Below are 21,890 nucleotides of genomic sequence, written 5' to 3'. Positions count from 1 at the left end.
TGTTGTTGTCCCCTTGGAATGTTGGAGTTCCTCTGAAATACCCTGAGGATGTTTTGGGGACAGCAAGGAAAGGTTTCCAGGCTGGTGAATGATTTAATGGTTTGACGATTTGCTCCCCTGCAGGTTTGGTTTAATTGTCCCCACATGGAATCAAATATTGGAGATTTTTCCCTTCATAAAATCCCTGTTTGGAGCGCCCAGGGGGGAGCTGGAGGCAGCCCTGGGGCAGGAGCACAGGCCTCTGCTCCAAATACCCCCAAACCTCAATATTCCAAGGCAATATTCCAAGGCAATCAACCCCTCATTTGTTAATTTTTGTTGGGAAAACAAACCCCAGGAAAGGTTTGGGTTGGGAGGGAGCTGAAAAAAAGCTACCTTGGAATCAATTTTGGGGGATTTGGGGACAATGTTCTGGCCCCCCCGAGCCTGCTGGTTTTGGGAGAAGGAAACAATTCCACAGCAGGATCAGGTTTTAATGAGTCCGGGATCAAAAGCAGCTTGGAAAACAAGAGCAGCCTCATCAGGAGCTGCTGCTAACGAGCAGCAAAGCCCCGCTCAGGGCTGGGGGAGCTGCTGCCGCTGTGGATTGAAAGGCTGAGTTGCTCCTCTCCTCCAAAATCAGCTTTGATGCTCCTCCAATCCAGGTAAAAATAGCAACCCAACAGATTCCCTGCAATTAAAACCTCCGGGGCAGCGCTTGTTTGAAGCGGTGTTTGTTTTCTCCCAAACAAAAGCGTTTTTTAGTCGTGGCAGTGAGGGCTGGATGAAGGTTTCTGGAGGCGTTTGGGAGTCAGGGAGGGAAATTTGGGTGGGAAATGGGCAGAGCAGGGAATGGGGTTGGACTGAGGGGAACTGTCCCAGCAGAAATTCTCTGCTGGAAGGGCTGGTCCCGGGGGTTTGTGCTCAATTTGAGGCTGTGGTGCCTCCATCACAGAATTCCAGAGTGGTTTGGGTTGGAAGCAGCTCGAAGCTCATCCAGCTCCATCCAGGGCCACTCCCACCTGCCCAGGTGGCTCCAGCCTGGCCTGGGATCCTCAGCTTCCCTGGGAATTCCATCCCAGCCCTCCCAGGGATGCGAAATTCACCTGAAGGAGAGCCCTGTAACACCCTGGATTCCTTGGACCTGCAAGAAACCCATTCCCAACTCTTTTCCACATGTATATAACATACAACAGTATTTGATTTAATTCTGTAAAAAACACCAATATTTCGTTTTGGAAAAGGGGTTGCAGCTCCCAGGTTTTGGTGTGAATCTCACCTGGAGAAGGGCAGCACCCCAGCTCTCCATCCCCCTTCCCTGCAGGTTCCAGGATCCAGCAGCTCTGCCCATCCTCAGTCCCCTCAGCAACGAGCTCTCCTGATGAGGTGACAGGAAAATCTCCAGAGGGTTTGGGAGGAGCAGGAGATCAGCGAGGGGTGGAAACACCCCAGCACCAGCAGGAGAGAATGGATTCTTAATTAGCTGCAGCCCAAAAATGACCTCCTAACAGCTAAACCATCAGAGCCTGCATACCCACATTATTGAAGGATTTAAATTCAACATGAACCAAGCATCTCCCAAACCCAAGGATTCCATGACACAGCACTCCTGGTGCTCTGCAGATGGAAAATGAGCTCCACAGGTGCCCCTGTCATGGGCAGAGGGGAGCAGCACCTTGCTCTGCTTCCCTGAGCGCTGCACGAATTAAAACCTCATTAAATCTCCCCCGTGATTGAGCAGGGCTTTGTTTGGAGTGGGGTTTGTTTGGGTTCCTGACAGAGCCGGCAAATCCAGGAAATCATGAAATAACTGCGTTTTCATCCCCTCCCGATCGGGGAGTTTAATTAGCGCTGCATTTTCAATAGCCCTGAACCCGACGTGCCGCAGATCCTTCCTGGATAAGGGGATAATGATTGGAATGCTGTCCTGGAGGCTGGGCTGCTCCTGCTCGTCACGGCACAGAAACGCTGGCAGCTCTCTGCAGCTCAGCCTCTCCCTAATTACATTTCTGGAGTTTTAGTAAATTGAAAGGGAAAACGCAGGAACAAAATAATTAAACCCGAAGAGGAAGTGAATATTAAAAAGCAGCAGCTAGTTAAAATTCTTGCACACAGCTCCTCTCAGAGCTTGGTTTAATCAGCTTCCAGTAAAAATCAAACTGAGAGGGGTGACACCTCCAGACCTGGGCTGGGGCAGCGTTTGGTGTCCCTTGTCCCAGGGAAATGCCACCTGCCCTGTGCCATCCAGGGGGAATTGTCCCTGGAGCTGGGAATTCAGAGCTCTCACTTCACACCCACCAAAATCCCCACCCGAATATCCAATATTCAAATACCTAGAATGGTCTGTTTATCACAGAATTGCATCCCAGACATAAAGAAGTGATAGCAATTCTCTTTTAGGGTGACAGAGCTGAGCTTAAATAACTTCTAAAAAGGGAGGAGAGGTGAAATTCCACCTCTGCTTCCACAGGTGCCCAATTTAATTTCCCACTTCCCGGGAACAAGAGAATTTTGATCAGGAGAACCCGAAACAGAACTTGACTTCCTCGGTGCAGAGTGACACTTGGCCAGAGCTGGATTAAAGGAGAATTTCTGTTTGTTCTGGTCACAGAGAGGCTGCTGGGGAGGAGGGGGGGAATCTCTTTGTTGCCTGCAAAACTGCTGCTGTAATTTCCTCTGCAACTCCAGCTCTGAGAAGAGAAAGACATTGCTAAAGATCCACAGCTTAGGTGGGAATAAAAAGTGGGAATGGGAAGGGGGTGAAAAGAGAAATGGGAATGCAAACACCAACCCTGTACCTCACAGAGCCAGCATCACCTGCTGCTCTGTCACCACGGACATGAAGGAATGCAGCAACATCCAAGGATTTCAGGGTTTGGAGGAGACACTTGCCAGGAAGACATTGTGGAGAATATTCCAAATAATCCAGCCGTGGGTGGATGTGGCAGCCCCTGGCCAGCAGCAGCAGTTCTTACTTGGAAGAAGGCAAGAGAAAACAAAAATATTTTGCATTTCCCATTCAGTAAGTGTGGCTGTGCTACGGGAACCTGGGTGATTTGGTTTTTGGGGTGGTTTGTAATGGAATTAATTCACCATGAGGCTGGAAAGGAAGGGAAGGCTGGCTCTGGATAAGCTTCTCCTCAAACATTCAGGTAATTAAGGATTGGTAACAATGACATCTTTGCCTCACTGCTCACACAGCACTAGGAAGTAGCAGAGAAGAGCCATACCAACAAATTAATTGCTTCCTTTGCTGAAAATGTATAAATAAGTTAATAAGTTTTGTATCAGTGTGGGTGTGGAAGAACTTTGTCAGCCACACAGGAGCCCGGGCCAAGAAGAAAGCAAGGCCTGACTCGATAACGCTGAAAAACAGGGGTGGAGTCTTATATTTCATGGCATTTTTGGAAGATTTTTGGTTAACATTTCCACACTGAGCTGTGAGGGGAAAGAGCACCTGCCATTCCCCAGGCAGTCAGGCCCTCATGGAGCCGTGAGGGAAGGGGAAATGGCTTCCACCATTCCCCAGGAATGTGTCCCCTCATGGAGCCGTGAGGGAAGAGGAAATGGCGCCGGCCATTCCTCAGGCAGGTGTCTCCTCATGGAACCGTGAGGGAAGGGGAGATGGCTCCCACCATTCCCCAGGAATGTGCCCCCTCATGGAGCCGTGAGGGGACATGGCTCCCACCATTCCCCAGGAATGTGTCCCCTCATGGAGCCGTGAGGGAAGGAGAAATGGCTCCCACCATTCCCCAGGAATGTGTCCCCTCATGGAGCCGTGAGGGAAGGGGAAATGGCTCCCACCATTCCTCAGGCAGATTGTCCCCTCATGGAGCCGTGAGGGGACATGGCTCCCACCATGGCCCCAGGCAAGTGTCCCCTCATGGAGCCGGGAAAAAAAGGGCGATGGCGCACCTGGAAACCTCCCTAAGGACCGAGGGAAGGCGGTGCCGCCTGCGAAGGCCGTGTGGGGCAGGGCTGTGTGGCAGACATAGTGGCGGTGAAACAGCACAGCGAGGCACACGGCGCACGCTGCGCGGCGCTGCTCGACGAGCATTCACCAGCGGGGCAGCAGGAGGAGCAGGGCCGCCAGGGCACGGCTGCCACAAAGTGATCTGTCTGTGAAAGCGCAGCAGGGGCGACACCTGCCACAAAGAGAGGTGTGAAGGACAGCGCATGCGCAGCAGCCGGCCCGGCCGGGAGACTCTCGCGCGACGGGCGCGCGGCTATAATAGGCGGTGGGCGTGGCCAGCGGCGTCGGCTCCTCATTGCGCGTGCGCGGCCGTGAGGAGCGCACTGGGCAGCACCATATCCCGGCCCCCCCACTGCCGGCCCGGCCCTGCGCGCATGCGCGCTGAGCTGCTGCGGGCACCTGCGCAATAGTGATCCCTGGGTCGCGCTCGGCGGAGACCGGCCCGGGAGGACATGCTGCCAAATAGTGAGCCATAGCTCCTGGTGGTCTCCTGAGGGGGCTGCGGGGTCCGGGCGCCGTCCCCACACACCGCACCTGCCCGGGCAGCGCTCCCCGCCTCCCTCCGGCCTCCCAGCAGCGCCGCACCGCCGGCGGGGCCGCTCCTTGGGCCGCGAGGTGAGAGCGGAGGGGAAGGAGTTGTGAGGCGGGGTGGGGGGGGTAGAGCGCAGGGCCTGAGGGACTGGGGGGGGCGGCAGTGGGGAAAAGTTGGGTAAAAACATGAAACAAGCATTCCTGGAGATGAGCAGGCTGCGGGAGAGAGGCTGCGGGGTGCCTGGAGCCGGCTGAGGGAACACGAGTGGGAGAAAGGGAAGCGGGCCGGAGCGGGATGGCATCAGGCGGGGAGGGTGACAGCCTGTGGCCCGGCCGGGACCTCAGCACCTTCCCGAGGCAGGAGAGAAGCCGGGCTGGGTGCGAACCGGAGCCGCCGCCGCGGCTGCTGCTCGCCAGGCCAGTGTCGGGCCTGTGGTGCTGCTTGGAGGAAATGGTGCATCATCCTGCAGGGTGCTAAAGAGAAATAATTCCCTTTGCCGAGGAGCTGGGGCCGTCCTGGAGCGCGGCTGCTGCTGCAGAGGGGAAGCAGAGTGCCTGGATGGGAGCTGGGCTTGGCTGGCTCTGGCAGCAGCTCTGAGCCCAGGTGTGATGAGATGTGCTGGCAGCTCTCTGTAGCTCAGCACGGCTGAACGTGTTTGTGTTGTGGTTCTACAGCATCGCCCTGACACAAGGAAAAAAACCACTTTTCCCTCATTTCCTCCTTTTTTCACTTCACCTTTCAAGTTCTGAGTGCTGGCTTGTTGTGAGAGTCTGAAGAATGACACTTATTTATGCCTTAAACCCTGAATTAAGTAAAACATCCACCTGATTTCTCTTTCAGTGACATTTTTCCAAACAGCTGCCCACAAGGATTTGGAGTAATTTTATCCCTTGTTTTGTTGCGACCTGAAGAAACAATAGATGGGTTTTCCCCCCCTTTTTTGGTGCTTTGTTAGGGCAGGATTGAGCTCAGGACACCCAGCAGCAGGAGTGCTCAGCAGAGGACAGTGACACAGAGCTGTGCCCATCAAATGGAAACTGCTCCCACGTTTGACAGCCTGGAGTGCAATTCCTGTTCTAAATCCACCCTTTTCTCCCCAAAATCTCAGGGATTTGGGGACAAACACAGATCAAGGAAGGGGTTTAAAGTGAGGCCACCACTGCTGGCCCAGCCCACACCGAAGTTTTAGGAAAACATTGTTTCTAGTGCCAGCCTCACTCCAATTTGCTACTCTTTTCCTCTGGAGGGGGCTCGGGTGCTGCTGAGATCCCTGAGAAATAAATGTTGATCCCGGTTAACCTGGTTTGCACCGGGGCAACACTGGGGTTAATCTGGGACTGCAGGGACTGTGAGCTCAGCTTGTTCCCACCGGGGTTTTTCAGTCCCAGCCTCACTCCAGCATTTCTCTGTGGGGTTTGCGGGATTTGCTGCTCATTCCTGGCCCCTGGGAGCTCAGGATCATCCCAATCCCGAGTGTTGTTATCCCTGCAGGCGGGGCAGGCACCTGGGAATGCTCCATTCCCCGTGCTGGGGGAATTCTTGGGAATTCTGTGGGATCTCAGCTCTGTGGGAATTCTGTGGGATCCCAGCTCCTCAGGAGCTCTGTCGGGATTCTGTGGATCCCAGCTCTGTGGGAATTCTGTGGGGATTCTGTGGATCCCAGCTCCTCAGGAATTCTGTGGGGATTCTGTGGATCCCAGCTCCCTGGGAATTCTGTGGGGATTCTGTGGATCCCAGCTCCTCAGGAATTCTGTGGGGATTCTGTGGGATCCCAGCTCCCTGGGAATTCTGTGGGGATTCTGTGGATCCCAGCTCCTCAGGAATTCTGTGGGGATTCTGTGGATCCCAGCTCCCTGGGAATTCTGTGGGGATTCTGTGGATCCCAGCTCCCTGGGAATTCTGTGGGATCCCAGCTCCCTGGGAATTCTGTGGGGATTCTGTGGATCCCAGCTCCCTGGGATTTGCTGCACGCCTGGAGGATTATGTAAGATCTCGCTGGTTCCTCCAGCTTTGCTCTGCTGGGGTTTGCAGCTCGGTGCAGGGAGGAAATACAGCAAAAACCTGTCAGAAAATGGAGAGAGCCCAAAATAAACAAACGGGAAGGGCCAAAAAACCCTTTAATTGAAAGGGAGCTGCTCCTTCCTCAGTGCTGCTGCTGCGTGCTCTGAGCTCAGAGATAAAAACGTGTGGCCAAGTCCAGAAACACCTGAGGGAGCAGGAACCTGTGGGATTGAGGTGCCTGTGCCCCCGAGGAGGTGGAGGAGCAGCTCAGAAGCTGATCTAGAAATTGATTCAATTATTTTTGTTGCTGGTTTTGTGGTTTTAAGTGTCCTTTCTCTGCTTGCTGTGGGGGAAGGAGTTGAGTGATCATGGAGTGATAATCGAGTGCTGAGCTCTTCTCTCCAGGGCTGTGTCAGGAGGGATTTTGGGGATTTAGGGTGGATTTAGAGAAAACTTCTTCCCCCAGAGAATGCTGAGGCTCTGGAACAGCTCCCCAGGGAATGGGCACATCATTGGGGCTCCACGGTGGGATGGGATTTTGGGATGTCCAGTGCAGGGCCAGGAGCTGGGGATGATCTCTGGAGAGTTTGTGCTGCTCCATGAGAAGTTCTGGAAGTCTCTGTGCTGCTGAGGAGGAGCAAAACACGGAGCTGGAACTGGAGTTTGGGGGTTTTCCCTCCAGGATTTTAGAGCTGGAAAGGCTCCAAAGCACCGAGTGTGGCCAGTGCCTGGGGAATTGTTGGGAATTCCTGGGAGGGAATTCTCTGGCTGCAGGCAGGGCTTGCACTGCTGTGATCTGAGGTGCCGCTGGCCTCGGAGCTCCAGGGATTTTTACGCATCTGTGGAGTTTATAAAGTTTATTTTTAGGCATCTGTAGAGTTTATCAAGTTTATTTTTAGGCACTTGTGGAGTTCATCAAGTCAGGATCATGGCAGGGATTAAACATTCCCATCTGGAAGGTGCTGCTTGGCCATGGATGCAGCAGAATCTGCTGATTTTAGAGCAAATAGGGCTGAAATGTTAATGTTAAGACCTCAGCTCAGCTTTTCTCAGCCTGTGTTACAGATCCTCCTGGGAAGTCTCTGGTCTAGGATTTAAGAATGGCTTTAGGCACAAACACAAAGTTTAAATTGAACATTTGAGGCTGGCTCTGGTGTCACACTCGGGCTGAGAATTAAACACAGCAACTTTGTTCCAGCTTGTGATAAAATAAATCATTTTGCAGCAGCAGGGAATGGCCTTGTGCACACCTGGGACAGAATTAAACACAGCACAAATCCGGAGTTTAATCTGAAAATGGGCTTGTTTTAGATATTAGGGGTCTTGTAAGGTCAGTAATGCTAGTGAAAATACTCTGGAGTGCTCAGGATAGAAACATTTAATTGTTTCCATTCAGTGATGTTTTGGGTTACTCCCATCTCTGCGGGGTCTCTCCTTCCTCACCTTCCTCCCTCCCTCATGGGGTGAGAATCACTCTGATTTTCACTCAGTCCTGAGCCAGGAGTTTGTTATTTATAGCCAAGGAGTAGCAAACTCCCACTGTACACACGGGGCCATAAAATAATATTTGCAGTTTTGTTTCCTGTGGTTTGATATTTCTGCCTGTGCCTCTCCTGAGCTGTGATATCTGAATTATTTCCCAAATATTTCCCTCAGAGCTGCCATGCTTTTCCATCCAGCCCCATTGTGGAGGTGCCAGCCCTGCTGGGAAGTGACACCTGAGGTGTCCTGAGCAGGCAAACCCAGCCCATGCAGAATTCCCTGTGAAGGGAATTGCTGTTTCAGTGGATTCCAAAGTTGATTTCATGTCTTTTTTTTTTTTTTTTCATCCGTCCTATTAACTCTTCTCAAACAAAAGCTGCGCTTTCAGAGATCAAACCACCTTGTGTGGCAACAAGTAAAAAGGTATTAGTTAAAAACCAAATCACTGAAATTACTGCAATTTTACCAGCAAAATCCAGTTTCACAGCCTGCTCTGATGCTTTATTTATTTATCCTCCTGCTCAGCCTTTCCATCCCTGACCATCTTGCAGCTCAGCGTGCAGACAGGTGGCCAGTCCCCAAATCCCTGCCTGCTGTCCCTGCTGTCCCTGTGGTGAGTGAGGAGCTGCAGGACACAAAGCCACGAGCAGAAGGCTCAGCCCTGTGCTGGCTGGAGATGCACTGGAGCCTTTCCCTGGGACATCCCCTTGTCGGGGGGAGACAGGAATTGTGCCCCTTCAGTTGCTTGGCTTTGTCCTCACTTCTGATGGTTCCTGGCTCTCTGTGCCCTCCAGGTGCAGCTGAGCTCCCATTTCAGTGCTGGTTGTTGATGGTTTCTGCTCTCTCTCTCCCCCCAGGTGCAGCTGACCCCATTCTCTGCAGGTTGTTGCTGGTTGTTGCTGGTTTCTGATGGTTCCTCTCTCCCCCAGGTGCACTGACCCCATTCCCTGCTGCTTGTTGCAGGTTGTTGCAGGTTGTTGTTGGTTGTTGCTGGTTGTTGCTGGTTTCTGATGGTTCCTCTCTCCCCCAGGTGCACTGACCCCATTCCCTGCAGGTTGTTGCAGGTTGTTGCAGGTTGTTGCAGGTTGTTGTTGGTTGTTGCTGGTTGCTGATGGTTTCTGGTCTCTCCCCAGGTGCACTGACCCCATTCCCTGCTGGTTGTTGCAGGTTGTTGTTGGTTGTTGCTGGTTGCTGATGGTTTCTGGTCTCTCCCCAGGTGCACTGACCCCTTTCCCTGCCTGCTGTGTCCCTGCCCCTCTCCCAAGCTGGCGATGTCCCGGGTGCCGAGTCCCCCCCCTCCGGCTGAGATGTCCAGCGGCCCGGTGGCCGAGAGCTGGTGCTACACACAGGTCAGTGAGCTCTGGGGTTACACACCAGTTACACACAGGTCAGTGAGCTCTGGGGTTACACACCAGTTACACACAGGTCAGTCATCTCTGGGGCTACACACCAGTTACACACAGGTCAGTCAGCTCTGGGGGTACACACCAGTTACACACAGGTCAGTGAGCTCTGGGGTTACACACCAGTTACACACAGGTCAGTGAGCTCTGGGGCTACACACCAGTTACACACAGGTCAGTCAGCTCGGGGGCTACACACCAGTTACACACAGGTCAGTCAGCTCTGGGGCTACACACCAGTTACACACAGGTCAGTCAGCTCTGGGGTTATACACCAGTTACACACAGGTCAGTCAGCTCTGGGGCTATACACCAGTTACACACAGGTCAGTCAGCTCTGGGGTTACACACCAGTTACACACAGGTCAGTGAGCTCTGGGGTTACACACCAGTTACACACAGGTCAGTCAGCTCTGGGGTTACACACCCGTTACACACAGGTCAGTCAGCTCTGGGGCTACACACCAGTTACACACAGGTCAGTCAGCTCTGGGGGTGCACACAGGTCAGTCAGCTCTGGGGGTTATACACCAGTTACACACAGGTCAGTCAGCTCAGTTCTGGGGAGTTTGGGGTTATACACAGGGTGTTACATATGGTGAGTTACACAGTGAGCACTTATACACACTGGGAATTATGACAGTTACACACAGAGTTACACACAGGGTAGTTATGGCAGTTACACAGCAAAAAAGTTACACACTGCAGTTACTTACACAGTAGTTACGCAGCAGTCACTGCAGTTACACAGGGCAGTTACTCAGCAGTTACACAAAGGAATTACAGCAGTTACTCAGCATTTACACACAGGAATTTCAGCAGTTACTCAGCCCCCATTCTCCCCCCCAGATCAAGGTGGTGAAGTTCTCCTACATGTGGACCATCAACAACTTCAGCTTCTGCCGTGAGGAAATGGGGGAGGTGATCAAGAGCTCAACCTTCTCCTCTGGAGCCAACGACAAACTCAAGTGGTGAGAGCAGGGACAGGAGGTCAGATTTGGGGATTTGGGGGCTGGGACGCAGGGAATCCATGGGACCATCCAGGGACAGGCATTCAGCTTTGGGGTCAATTCTGGGGGCTTTGGGACACAGGGAATCCATGGCAACCTCACTATCCTGCCCAGCACAGCCCCAGTGCCTCAGTAGAGTTTGCACACAAACCAGATTTATTCACCTCCAAACCAGGTTTCTGTGCCAGGTCCAGGTCAGGCTGCACTGCCCATTTCACCCTCCCAGTTCCATGGGGCTCAAAAGGGACTTTTTGCTGCAGTGAATCCTTTCCTGTAAAGAGCAGCTTTTTGTGGGGAGCACAGGGCTGAGGGAAGTGCCAATGTCCCCTGACTGCTCCTGCCCAGGAGCTGCTGCCTCATCTGGGGCCTTTCCTTTCCCCTAAACCTCCCTGAGGCCTCAGAGATTTCCAGTAACTCTGAGTGGGCTTTGCTCTGAGCCCTGTCCTGATGCATCCCTGGGCTCTGTTGCTGCTTTTATTCAAAATTTCCCTTTGCAGCACCCCAGGATGAGCTGTATCCCTGGGATCCACTGAGATCTCTCTCGTGGGGTGCAGAGCTGTGCTTTCCCTGCCCTGCCTTTGTTCCTTCACCTCTGTGCCCTCCCTGCCACATCTGCTCTGTGCATTTTGCTCCCTGTGTGTGGGAGCTGTTCATTATCTGTCTGCTTTTTGTTCTTGCTGGATTCTGTGGCAGCCTTCGGGTCATGGAGGAGCCTCTTCCTGCCTTTTCTTCACACAGGAGGAGTTTTTCCTTTTAACCCTGGTTGGTTTTATTTTTTTAAGAACCACAAACCTTCCAGAAATCCCTTGTTCCTCACAGTTGCCTCCTGTGGAATTTTATCAATTTTGTTGCACTTCCTCCAACCCATTCCCTCCATTTTATTTATTTCACTTTCCTTTTGTGGGGATTGGTTCCCAGGAGGTTTCTCAGCTAATCCAGCCCTTCTCCCTGGGATTTGTTGGCTTGCCCACCTGGGTTGGGATTGTTGGCTTGCCCATAACCCCTACGTGTTTTTGCAGCTGCACCCCAACTCTGCTCCTTTCACTCTCCTGTGCTTCTCTGGAGCTCAGGAGTTGTTACCAGCCCTGGTTTGCTGTGGAAATGTGGGAATCCCACATGGAAATCCCTCCCCTGAGCCTGCCTGTGCCCCCTTTGCAGGTGTTTACGTGTGAACCCCAAGGGCCTGGATGAGGAGAGCAAGGATTACCTGTCCCTGTACCTGCTGCTCGTCAGCTGCCCCAAAAGTGAGGTCAGGGCCAAGTTCAAGTTCTCCATCCTCAATGCCAAGGGAGAGGAGACCAAGGCCATGGGTGAGTGAGACCCTTGTGGAGGGAGAAAACCCTTCCTGGGGTGGGGAAAGCCTTCCTGGGGTGAGTGGGATCCCTCTGGGGTGGGTGAGACTCCTGTGGGTGGGTGAAACCTCTCTTTATGTGAATGAAACCCCTCCTGGGTTGTGTGGCTCCCCCCAGGGTGTGTGCTGGGTTCAGCCTGTCCTGTCCCGTCCCTGTCCCTGTGTCCCGTCCCTGTCCCATCCCTGTCCCTGTGTCCCGTCCCTGTCCCATCCCTGTCCCTGTGTCCTGTCCCTGTGTCCCATCCCTGTCCCATCCCTGTCCCTGTGTCCCATCCCTGTGTCCCATCCCCATCCCTGTGTCCCATCCCCATCCCTGTGTCCCTGTGTCCCCGTCCCTGTGTCCCCGTCCCTGTGTCCCCGTCCCTGTGTCCCTGTCCCATCCCTGTCCGTGTCCCGTCCCTGTGTCCCGTCCCTGTGTCCCGTCCCTGTGTCCCGTCCCTGTGTCCCGTCCCTGTGTCCCGTCCCTGTGTCCCTGTCCCATCCCTGTCCCTGTGTCCCGTCCCTGTGTCCCGTCCCTGTGTCCCGTCCCTGTGTCCCATCCCTGTCCCTGTGTCCCTGTCCCTGTGTCCCTGTCCCTGTGTCCCTGTCCCTGTGTCCCTGTGTCCCCGTCCCTGTGTCCCCGTCCCTGTGTCCCCGTCCCTGTGTCCCGTCCCTGTGTCCCGTCCCTGTGTCCCATCCCTGTGTCCCATCCCTGTGTCCCATCCCTGTCCCTGTGTCTCTGTCCCCGTCCCTGTGTCTCTGTCCCCGTCCCTGTGTCCCTGTCCCCGTCCCTGTGTCCCTGTCCCTGTGTCCCATCCCTGTGTCCCATCCCTGTGTCCCATCCCTGTGTCCCATCCCTGTGTCCCATCCCTGTGTCCCATCCCTGTCCCATCCCTGTCCCTGTCCCCGTCCCTGTGTCCCCGTCCCTGTGTCCCCGTCCCTGTGTCCCCGTCCCTGTGTCCCGTCCCTGTGTCCCGTCCCTGTGTCCCATCCCTGTGTCCCATCCCTGTCCCATCCCTGTCCCTGTCCCCTCGCAGAGAGCCAGCGCGCCTATCGCTTTGTGCAAGGCAAGGACTGGGGCTTCAAGAAATTCATCAGGAGAGATTTCCTGCTGGATGAGGCCAACGGGCTCCTGCCAGATGACAAACTGACCCTGTTCTGTGAGGTGAGCCCTGCTCTGGGGGCCAGCCCCAGGCATGTCCTGCAGCCCCAGGCAAGTCCTGCCAGCCCCAGGCAGGTCCTGCAGCCCTGGGCAAGTCCTGCCAGCCCCAGGCATGTCCTGCAGCCCCAGGCAGGTCCTGCAACCCTGGGCATGTCCTGCCAGCCCCAGGCATGTCCTGCAGCCCCAGGCAGGTCCTGCAGCCCTGGGCGAGTCCTGCCAGCCCCAGGCATGTCCTGCAGCCCTGGGCGAGTCCTGCCAGCCCCAGGCATGTCCTGCAGCCCCAGGCAGGTCCTGCAGCCCTGGGCGAGTCCTGCCAGCCCCAGGCATGTCCTGCAGCCCCAGGCAGGTCCTGCAGCCCTGGGCGAGTCCTGCCAGCCCCAGGCAAGTCCTGCCAGCCCCAGGCAGGTCCTGCAGCCCTGGGCAAGTCCTGCCAGCCCCAGGCATGTCCTGCAGCCCTGGGCGAGTCCTGCCAGCCCCAGGCATGTCCTGCAGCCCCAGGCAGGTCCTGCAGCCCCAGGCAGGTCCTGCAGCCCTGGGCGAGTCCTGCCAGCCCCAGGCAGGTCCTGCAGCCCCAGGCAGGTCCTGCAGCCCTGGGCGAGTCCTGCCAGCCCCAGGCAGGTCCTGCAGCCCTGGGCATGTCCTGCCAGCCCCAGGCATGTCCTGCCAGCCCCAGGCATGTCCTGCCAGCCCCAGGCAGGTCCTGCCAGCCCCAGGCATGTCCTGCAGCCCTGGGCGAGTCCTGCCAGCCCCAGGCATGTCCTGCAGCCTTGTGCAGGTCTGACCTTTCCCCCAGGCAGCTCTCACTGCTGGATGTCTGACCCTGCTCTGGCTATGCCTTTCCCCTCCCTGAGCCATCCCTCTGCTTCCTGCTCCATGTTCCCTGGGATGCAGATGGGATTTGGGCAGGTTTGATGATCATTCCTGGTGCTTTGGTGTTCCCATCTCTCTGTGCTCCCTTATTTTGGGATAATCCCAGCCTGGAATGCCCTGCTCAGTGAAGGAGAGCTTCTCTTTATTTCCTTCAGTGGCTCTGCACAGCCAGCAGAGAGAAAAATGGCAAAAAATGGGATTTTTTTACAGTAATCACCATTTTCTGCTCGTTGTGTTTGTGTTTTTCTACACCACCATTATTATTTCACTTGTGCTATTCCAGGCAAAGATTCAGCCAGTTATTTCCAAACCCAGGGATTTAGGTGGGAAAACCTTAATGAGCAAACAGAAACTCTAATTCAGTGTCTTCAGAGATTCTTCTGCCTCACTCCCATTGTCTTTTTAACTGCAAACCCCTTGCTGGAGCTGCTTTTTTTTTTTTTCCTTTTGCCAGAAGAGAGTAGAACAAGTTGTTCTCTCCTTGCATCTCCTGCACTGTTTTTTTCTGGGAGTCTTTTCTTTTGCTGTGTTTCCTTTCAGGAATAAAAGAAGGGCTTCAAAGTCCTTTGACAGCTGGGATTTTTAGGGGGGGGGTTTGTTTGGTTTTGGGGTGTTGTTTTTTTTTTTTTCTTTTAGGTTTTGCCTATCATAATCATGCACATGTTTAAATGAGCAAACATCTCAAGGATGTTTGATCAGCAGCAGAAATTCCCAGGGATGGAGGGAGCCCTTCCTTGAACACAAAATGGGAGGAGAAAGGAGAGGCTGGCGTGGCAGAGACAGATTCTTATCTAGTTTGGCATCCAAGGCTGGATCTTCTTCCCTTTCCTTCTTTCTTTGCTTTTTCCTTTTTCTTCTGCTTTTTGCTTTTTCCTTTTGCCTTTCTTTTTTTTCTTTTCCTTTTCCTTTTCCTTTTCCTTTTCCTTTTCCTTTTCCTTTTCCTTTTCCTTTTCCTTTTCCTTTTCCTTTTCCTTTTCCTTTTCCTTTTCCTTTTCCTTTTCCTTTTCCTTTTCCTTTTCCTTTTCCTTTTCCTTTTTCCTTTTCCTTTTCCTTTTCCTTTTCCTTTTCCTTTTCCTTTTCCTTTTCCTTTTCCTTTTCCTTTTCCTTTTCCTTTTCCTTTTCCTTTTCCTTTTCCTTTTCCTTTTCCTTTTCCTTTTCCTTTCCCCATTCCATTTCCCATTCCATTCCCCATTCCTTTGCTTTCCTTGGGTTTGGTTCTGTTTTAGGGTGTTTAACTGCTGAAGGAGAAGCAGAGGGCACTGTGGGGTCACACCCTGCCCCTGTGGGGTCTGAGCTGGGCTCTATGGATCCCTCCTTCCTCCTGGAGGAATCCCATTCTCCCTGGCTGTTGCATTATTGATCAGGGAGGTTTCACAGTGATGGAAGGAGAAACTGGGTCAGGTGTGGTGTCTGGAAAAAATCAGGAAAGAGCAAAAATCTGGTTCCACTTCCTTCAGAAACCTCCTGATGGACGTGCTGGCAGTGTGGGGCTGGGAGGGAAACGTGCTGGGATTTGGGATTTGGGGTGGTGCAGGGATCTCCCCAAAGAATCCTTTTAAAAATCCTTTTAAAGTTTGGAACCTCCTGTGCCTGAACTGAGGGCTCTGGTCTGTGTGGGTGCCCTGTGGATGCTCTGGGTGCCCTGTGGGTGCTCTGGGTGCCCTGTGGATGCTCTGGGTGCCCTGTGGATGCTCTGGGTGCCCTGTGGGTGCTCTGGGTGCCCCGGGCTGTGTGGGTGCTCTGGGTGCCCCGGGCTGTGTGGGTGCTCTGGGTGCCCTGTGGGTGCTCTGGGTGCCCTGTGGGTGCTCTGGGTGCCCTGGGCTGTGTGGGTGCTCTGGGTGCCCTGTGGGTGCTCTGGGTGCCCTGTGGATGCTCTGGGTGCCCTGTGGGTGCTCTGGGTGCCCCATGGATGCTCTGGGTGCCCTGTGGGTGCTCTGGGTGCCCTGGGCTGTGTGGGTGCTCTGGGTGCCCCGTGGGTGCTCTGGGTGCCCTGTGGGTGCTCTGGGTGCCCCCTGTATGCTCTGGGTGCCCCGTGGGTGCTCTGGGTGCCCCGTGGGTGCTCTGGGTGCCCTGTGGGTGCTCTGGGTGCCCCGTGGATGCTCTGGGTGCCCCGTGGGTGCTCTGGGTGCCCCCTGTATGCTCTGGGTGCCCTGTGGGTGCTCTGGGTGCCCCGTGGGTGCTCTGGGTGCCCCGTGGATGCTCTGGGTGCCCTGTGGGTGCTCTGGGTGCCCTGTGGATGCTCTGGGTGCCCCGGGCTGTGTGGGTGCTCTGGGTGCCCCGTGGATGCTCTGGGTGCCCTGTGGGTGCTCTGGGTGCCCCGTGGGTGCTCTGGGTGCCCTGGGCTGTGTGGGTGCTCTGGGTGCCCCGTGGGTGCTCTGGGTGCCCTGTGGATGCTCTGGGTGCCCTGTGGGTGCTCTGGGTGCCCCCTGTATGCTCTGGGTGCCCTGTGGGTGCTCTGGGTGCCCCGTGGGTGCTCTGGGTGCCCCCTGTATGCTCTGGGTGCCCCGTGGGTGCTCTGGGTGCCCTGTGGGTGCTCTGGGTGCCCCGTGGGTGCTCTGGGTGCCCCCTGTATGCTCTGGGTGCCCCCTGTATGCTCTGGGTGCCCTGTGGGTGCTCTGGGTGCCCCCTGTGGGTGCTCTGGGTGCCCCGTGGGTGCTCTGGGTGCCCCGTGGGTGCTCTGGGTGCCCTGTGGGTGCTCTGGGTGCCCCCTGTGGGTGCTCTGGGTGCCCCGTGGGTGCTCTGGGTGCCCCGGGTGGCCGCACCCAGGGCTGTCCCTGAGGCTGGCTGTCCCCAGGTGAGCGTGGTGCAGGACTCGGTGAACATCTCGGGGCAGAACACCATGAACATGGTGAAGGTGCCCGAGTGCCGGCTGGCCGACGAGCTGGGCGGGCTCTGGGAGAACTCGCGCTTCACCGACTGCTGCCTCTGCGTGGCTGGCCAGGAGTTCAAGGGCCACAAGGCCATCCTGGCAGGTAGGGGGGGCATGGGGGGTCTGGGATCTGGGAATGGGGCCACAAGGCCATCCTGGCAGGTAGGGGGGGCAGAGGGGGGGGGTCTGGGATCTGGGAATGGGGCCACAAGGCCATCCTGGCGGGTAGGGGGGGCAGGGGGGGGGTCTGGGATCTGGGAATGGGGGGAATGGAGCTGGGGAAGAAATGGATTGGGATGGAAGGAATGGATTGGGATCAGGGAATGGTTTGGGATGGAGGGAATGGGTTGGGATAGAGGGAACTCAGAGATCACCCTCCCACTGCCCAGCCTGGCCTGGGACACCTGAGGTATCCAGGGGAATGTGGGAAAGCTGGTGGGAAGTGCAGGGAGCTGGGGAGGTGCTGGCAGCAGCACCCAGCCCTTCCCAGGGGGTGCAGCATTCCCAGAGGATGCAGCATTCCCAACAGCTCTGTCCCCCTGTCCCCTGTGCCCCCCAGCACGATCCCCTGTGTTCAGCGCCATGTTCGAGCACGAGATGGAGGAGAGCAAAAAGGTGAGGCCTGAGGGGATGGTCCTGCTCAATTCCTGCTCAGGACATCCCTCTGGCACCTGGAACCACTCCTCTCCCTGAAGGGAGCAGGAAAACAGGGATTTGGGATCCATTGTCCCTTTGTTCCCTTGGGGGGAATGTGGGATACAGCTTAAAGTTATTCCATCCACATATTTTCTTTTCCTCCCCTTCTTTTGCCTCTCCTTTCCTCCATTTTCCCCTCCTTTTCCTTTTCCTTTTCCCTCTTTCCCCCCTTTTTCAAGTTATCACCCTGTAACCCCTTCCCCTGTGACACTGCAGGATTTTGGGGTGGGGGGAGCTCTGGATTCCCTGGCAACCCCCCAAAATCTCCATTTTCCCCATGCAGAACCGGGTTGAGATCAACGACGTGGAGCCCGAGGTGTTCAAGGAGATGATGTGTTTCATTTACACTGGCAAGGCCCCCAACCTGGACAAGATGGCAGATGATCTGCTGGCAGCTGCTGACAAGGTGAATAAACCCAGCATTTATTTATATGGATTGATAGAGATGTGGGGGAGCTGGGAGTGCCCTGGGATTTCCTTCCCACAAACCTGGAGTGAGCAGCTTCCTTGGGCCTGGGGAAGCTGGACACATCTGGACCATCAGCACATCTGGAGCTGCACAGCTGGAGATCAGCAGCAATTTTTGTCTCACTGCTCGTTTTTAAACATTTCTGAAGCTTCCAGAGGACTCTGCTGCAGATCCTCCCATTAAACCAGCAGGAATTTTTTGCTCTGCTGCTCATTTTTAAGGATTTTTGGGAGCTCCTAGAAGAGCCTGACCAGAGCAGGGCCCAGGGATGTTTTCCATGTGCTTATTCCCAAATCCCAAAGCAGAGCTGGCTCTGGACACACAGTTCTGGCAAGTGCTGCTGCTTTTCCTGCTGCACTGCCAGTCCCTGCTCCTCCTGGAATTCCCTGGGGCTCCCCTGGAAATTCCCTGGGGCTCTCCTGGAATTCCCTGGAGTTCTCCTGGAATTCCCTGGGGCTCTCCTGGAATTCCCTGAAGTTCTCCTGGAATTCCCTGGGGCTCTCCTGGAATTCCCTGGAGTTCTCCTGGAATTCCCTGGGGCTCTGCCCCTTGGTGCTGTCTCTGAAATTCTGAGATTGTCACTTTTCCTGGAATCCTGGGATTCTCCCTTCTGGAATCCTCCTGTGCTGGGGTTTCCTGCTGGGGGTTCTTTGTGCCCCTGGGCTTCATCCTGGGGCTGGCAGAGGAGGGAAAATCCCAGAATTCCAGCTGGGATTGAGGTGGGAATCAGATCCAGGATATGCCAGGACTGATCACAGCCATGCCCAGGATTCCTGGGATTTTTCCAGGATTATCCAAGGCATTGCCTGGGGGAGCAGCACTGAGGCCAGGCAGAGCTTTAATTCTGATTTTTAATTCTGATTTTCCTGCCTTCTAACACAGCTTTACTTTCCCTTTCCAGCTCCTTAAAAACAGGAATTTAAAAAAAAATTAAAAAGGAATTAAAAAAAAAAAAAACAGGAATAAAAAAAACTCCTCCAGGAAAACACATAAAGTATCCAATATTTACCCCAGGGACTGCAGCACCTCCCTCAGAGCTCTGCTGTCCCTTAGGAAAAAGCTGTAATTAGCCCAAAACCAACCAAAATTCAACTCCAGGAGCTCCCAGTGCAGGAGGCTGGGGGTTACAGAGGGAATTAAAAAAGGAGGAAAGGGAAATGTTGCTGCTGAGAGCCCACAGTGGCCACTCTGGACCAGCATGGTAATTAAAAATGAGTTCTTTGTAGCAAAATTGGAAATAAAAAGTGGATACATGGAGAAGAATGCTTCATCTCCAGAGAGAGGGAGCCTGGCTTTGTTTGTTACATTTGAGCTCTGACAGGCAATTATCCAAACTCAGGGCTGGCCACAGAAACTGCTTCATTTATTGAGACACATCAGCAGAGAAATTTGATTTGCCCTCTCAATTTACCAGAGAAAACTCTGCCTGTGTTACCAGGGGCTCAGGAGCTGGGATTGTGCCTTTGAATCCAATCCCAGCAGGGAAAATCTCAGAACTTAAAATCAATCAATCAATCAATCAATCAATCAATTCATAGTGATGGAGCCAATCCCAGGGCAAAGATTCACAAAATTCCTGAAGTGGAGGAGCAGAACTTGAGGGTTCCCAACCCCCTGGGGTGTTCCTTGCTGGAATTCCAAGATTTTATCCCAGTGTGCCCTGGAGAGGCTGAAGGTGATGTGTGAGGATGCCCTGGGCAGTACCCAGGGATAATTCCAGCTGTATTTCCTGCTGTAATTCCCTGTTTTTGTCCCAGTATGCCCTGGAGAGGCTCAAGGTGATGTGTGAGGATGCTCTCTGCAGTAACCTGTCAGTGGAGAATGCAGCTGAGATCCTGATCCTGGCTGACCTGCACAGTGCAGACCAGCTCAAAACCCAGGCTGTGGACTTCATTAATTAGTGAGTAATTTCTCCAGGATGGACAAACCTTTCCCTTCCCCTTCTATTTTCCCTTTCTTTCCCCTTCCCTTTCACTTTTCCCTTCCATTTTCCCTTTTCCCCTTTTCCATTCCTTTTCCCCTTTCTCTTCCATTTCCCCTTCCCCTTTCCCTTTCCCTGCTTGCTCCAAACCAACCCAGGCTGGGCTCCTTCCCAACCCAAGATTCCAGATTTGTTGTTAAATGTTCCCTGGGCTCCCAGTTAGTACTGTCCATGCAGGGAAGGTTCTGCTCTGTTATTTTTGAGTTCCCTCTCTGTGATCCATGGTTCATCCAGAATTCCACACCAGGAATTGCCCCAAACCCAAGTCAGCCTTGTTCCCCTGGAGTTCTCCAGCCTGGGAGCTGCTCTGGAGCTTCCTGGGATCCCCAGGAGCTGCAGGCAGGGCAGGACCCTGGGATCCTCCTGGGGTAGCAGGAGCTGTCCCTGCCCGGGAGCTGGATGAGCCTTCAGGTCCTTCCAGCCCAAAGCATCCCATGATTTGATGCTGAGGGATTGATTCCATCCAGCAGCAGATGGAAAATCCCTGCCAAGCTTTAATAAATGGAACATTTCTGACACTCAGTGCAGCTCTTCCTGTGCTTTTTATATCGATTGAAGCCATTCCTGAGCTGGGAGCTCCCAGTTCTGCCATCCCACCTGGAACTGCTGGGATGAGCTCCCAGTTCTGCCATCCCACCTGGAACCTGCTGCAGCTTCTCCTCTTGAAATGGGGCCAGAGCCCTCAGCACCCAGCAGAGCCCAGGAGAAGAAACCCCAAGTTCCTCAGGGAGAGTCTGTAGGGCTGATCCTGTTAGCCCAGTTTGTTCCTGCTTATCCCAATTTGTTCCTGCTTATCCCAGTCCCTCAGCCCAGTTTGTTCCTGTTTATTCCAGTCTCTGATCCTGGTCCTTATTCCCAGTTATTCCACTCTCTTATCCCAGTTATCCCTGGCTCTATTCCCAGTTATCCCAATCCCTCATCCTGGTTACCCCAGTTCCCCCATTCCCAGTTCCCCCATTCCCCATTCCCCCTCCCACCCCGACCCCCATCCCCATTCCCCCTCCCACCCTGACCACCATTCCCCCTCCCACCCCGACCCCCATTTCCCCTCCCACCCCGACCCCCATCCCCATTCCCCCTCCCACCCCGACCCCCATCCCCATTCCCCCTCCCACCCCGACCCCCATCCCCATTCCCCCTCCCACCCTGACCCCCATTCCCCCTCCCACCCCGACCCCCATTTCCCCTCCCACCCCGACCCCCATCCCCATTCCCCCTCCCACCCTGAGCCTGTCTCCGCAGCCACGCCTCGGATGTGATGGAGACGTCGGGCTGGAAGTCGATGGTGGTGTCGCACCCGCACCTGGTGGCCGAGGCCTATCGCTCGCTGGCCTCGGCGCAGTGCCCGTTCCTGGGCCCGCCCCGCAAGCGCCTCAAGCAATCCTAAGGCCGGCCCAGCTGAGCCCGAGCTTTGTGCGAGCAGCGCGGGGAGCCCGAGGGGAGCCCGGACCGCGTCCGACAGCGCCGAGAGACTCTGGGGAGGGGGGGGGGCTCGGGGCTGCCGCGCGTTCCTGTGTCTGTTGTGTTCCTTGCACCGCCTGAGCCCCCAGGCTGACCCGCCCCGGGGGGCTCTGCGTGTGTGTGTGTGTGTGCGTGGGTGTGTGCGTGGGTGTGTGTGTGTGTGCGGGGGCCACACAGCGTTTTTGGAAGGGCACAAGTTCCACCGAGGGTTTGGGGTTTTTTTGTTGGGGAGGGGGCGAGCTCCAGGAATATTTATGGCAAACTTTGGTTCCCAAAGTCCTGAGCTGAGCTGGACGTTTGTGCCTCGCTGCCCTTCGGCCAGGAGATGAATTTGCTGGTTTTAGCACTTGAGTGTCCGCTGCAAACAGACAAACAAAATGGTTGAAAAAGCCCCTTTTGCTGAAAGAAGTGAGCTCAGAGCAGGAGGGGCCGAGCTGGGACAGGACTCGGAGCCCCGGGCGGCACCGACGGTTTCTGCTTTCACCATCCTGGCAAATCCTCTGGGCATTTCTCCTGCTTCATTTCCCCTTCCCTCCTGATTTTTTAACAAAAAAACAACCCCCCCCCAGCCCTTCCCCAGATGAGTTTCACTGCTGCGTGCGAGTCCCGTGGTTCTTACACTGTTTGTACCTGGGCTGGCTGGCTGGGGCCAGCCCTGTCCCTTTCTATTTA

General features: G+C 54.9%; 1 protein-coding gene and 1 long non-coding RNA gene across 3 annotated transcripts in view; one reads left to right on the top strand and one right to left on the bottom strand.

Annotated features, from left to right (window-relative positions):
• Positions 1–30: 30 nt before the first annotated feature.
• LOC306812851 overlaps positions 31–21,890 on the bottom strand; it is a 70,684-nt gene continuing 48,824 nt past the window's right edge. Inside the window, exon 5 of the long non-coding RNA XR_013776916.1 lies at positions 31–42. This is a non-coding gene — a long non-coding RNA (uncharacterized lncRNA). The remainder of the gene's footprint in view (positions 43–21,890) is intronic.
• SPOP (speckle type BTB/POZ protein) lies at positions 4,254–21,144 on the top strand (the record flags this gene model as incomplete). Of its 2 annotated transcripts, none has more annotated exons than XM_079327741.1 (10): positions 4,254–4,567; positions 9,184–9,316; positions 10,220–10,341; positions 11,539–11,690; positions 12,748–12,875; positions 16,537–16,714; positions 17,171–17,226; positions 17,591–17,713; positions 19,534–19,676; positions 21,000–21,144. In XM_079327741.1, exons 2-10 carry the CDS (start codon positions 9,239–9,241, stop codon positions 21,142–21,144), a joined length of 1,125 nt encoding a protein of 374 aa, XP_079183867.1. In that variant the 5' UTR covers positions 4,254–4,567; positions 9,184–9,238. The 2 variants fall into 2 exon arrangements, with proteins under 2 accessions (XP_079183867.1, XP_079183866.1); XM_079327740.1 differs by lacking the exon at positions 4,254–4,567 and adding an exon at positions 19,431–19,451 and having other exon boundaries at positions 9,180–9,316; positions 19,555–19,676.

This window comes from Erithacus rubecula (assembly GCF_903797595.1).
Source record: "Erithacus rubecula genome assembly, chromosome: 27".
Taxonomy (NCBI): domain Eukaryota; kingdom Metazoa; phylum Chordata; class Aves; order Passeriformes; family Muscicapidae; genus Erithacus; species Erithacus rubecula.
This window is presented reverse-complemented; position numbering and strand designations above follow the sequence as displayed.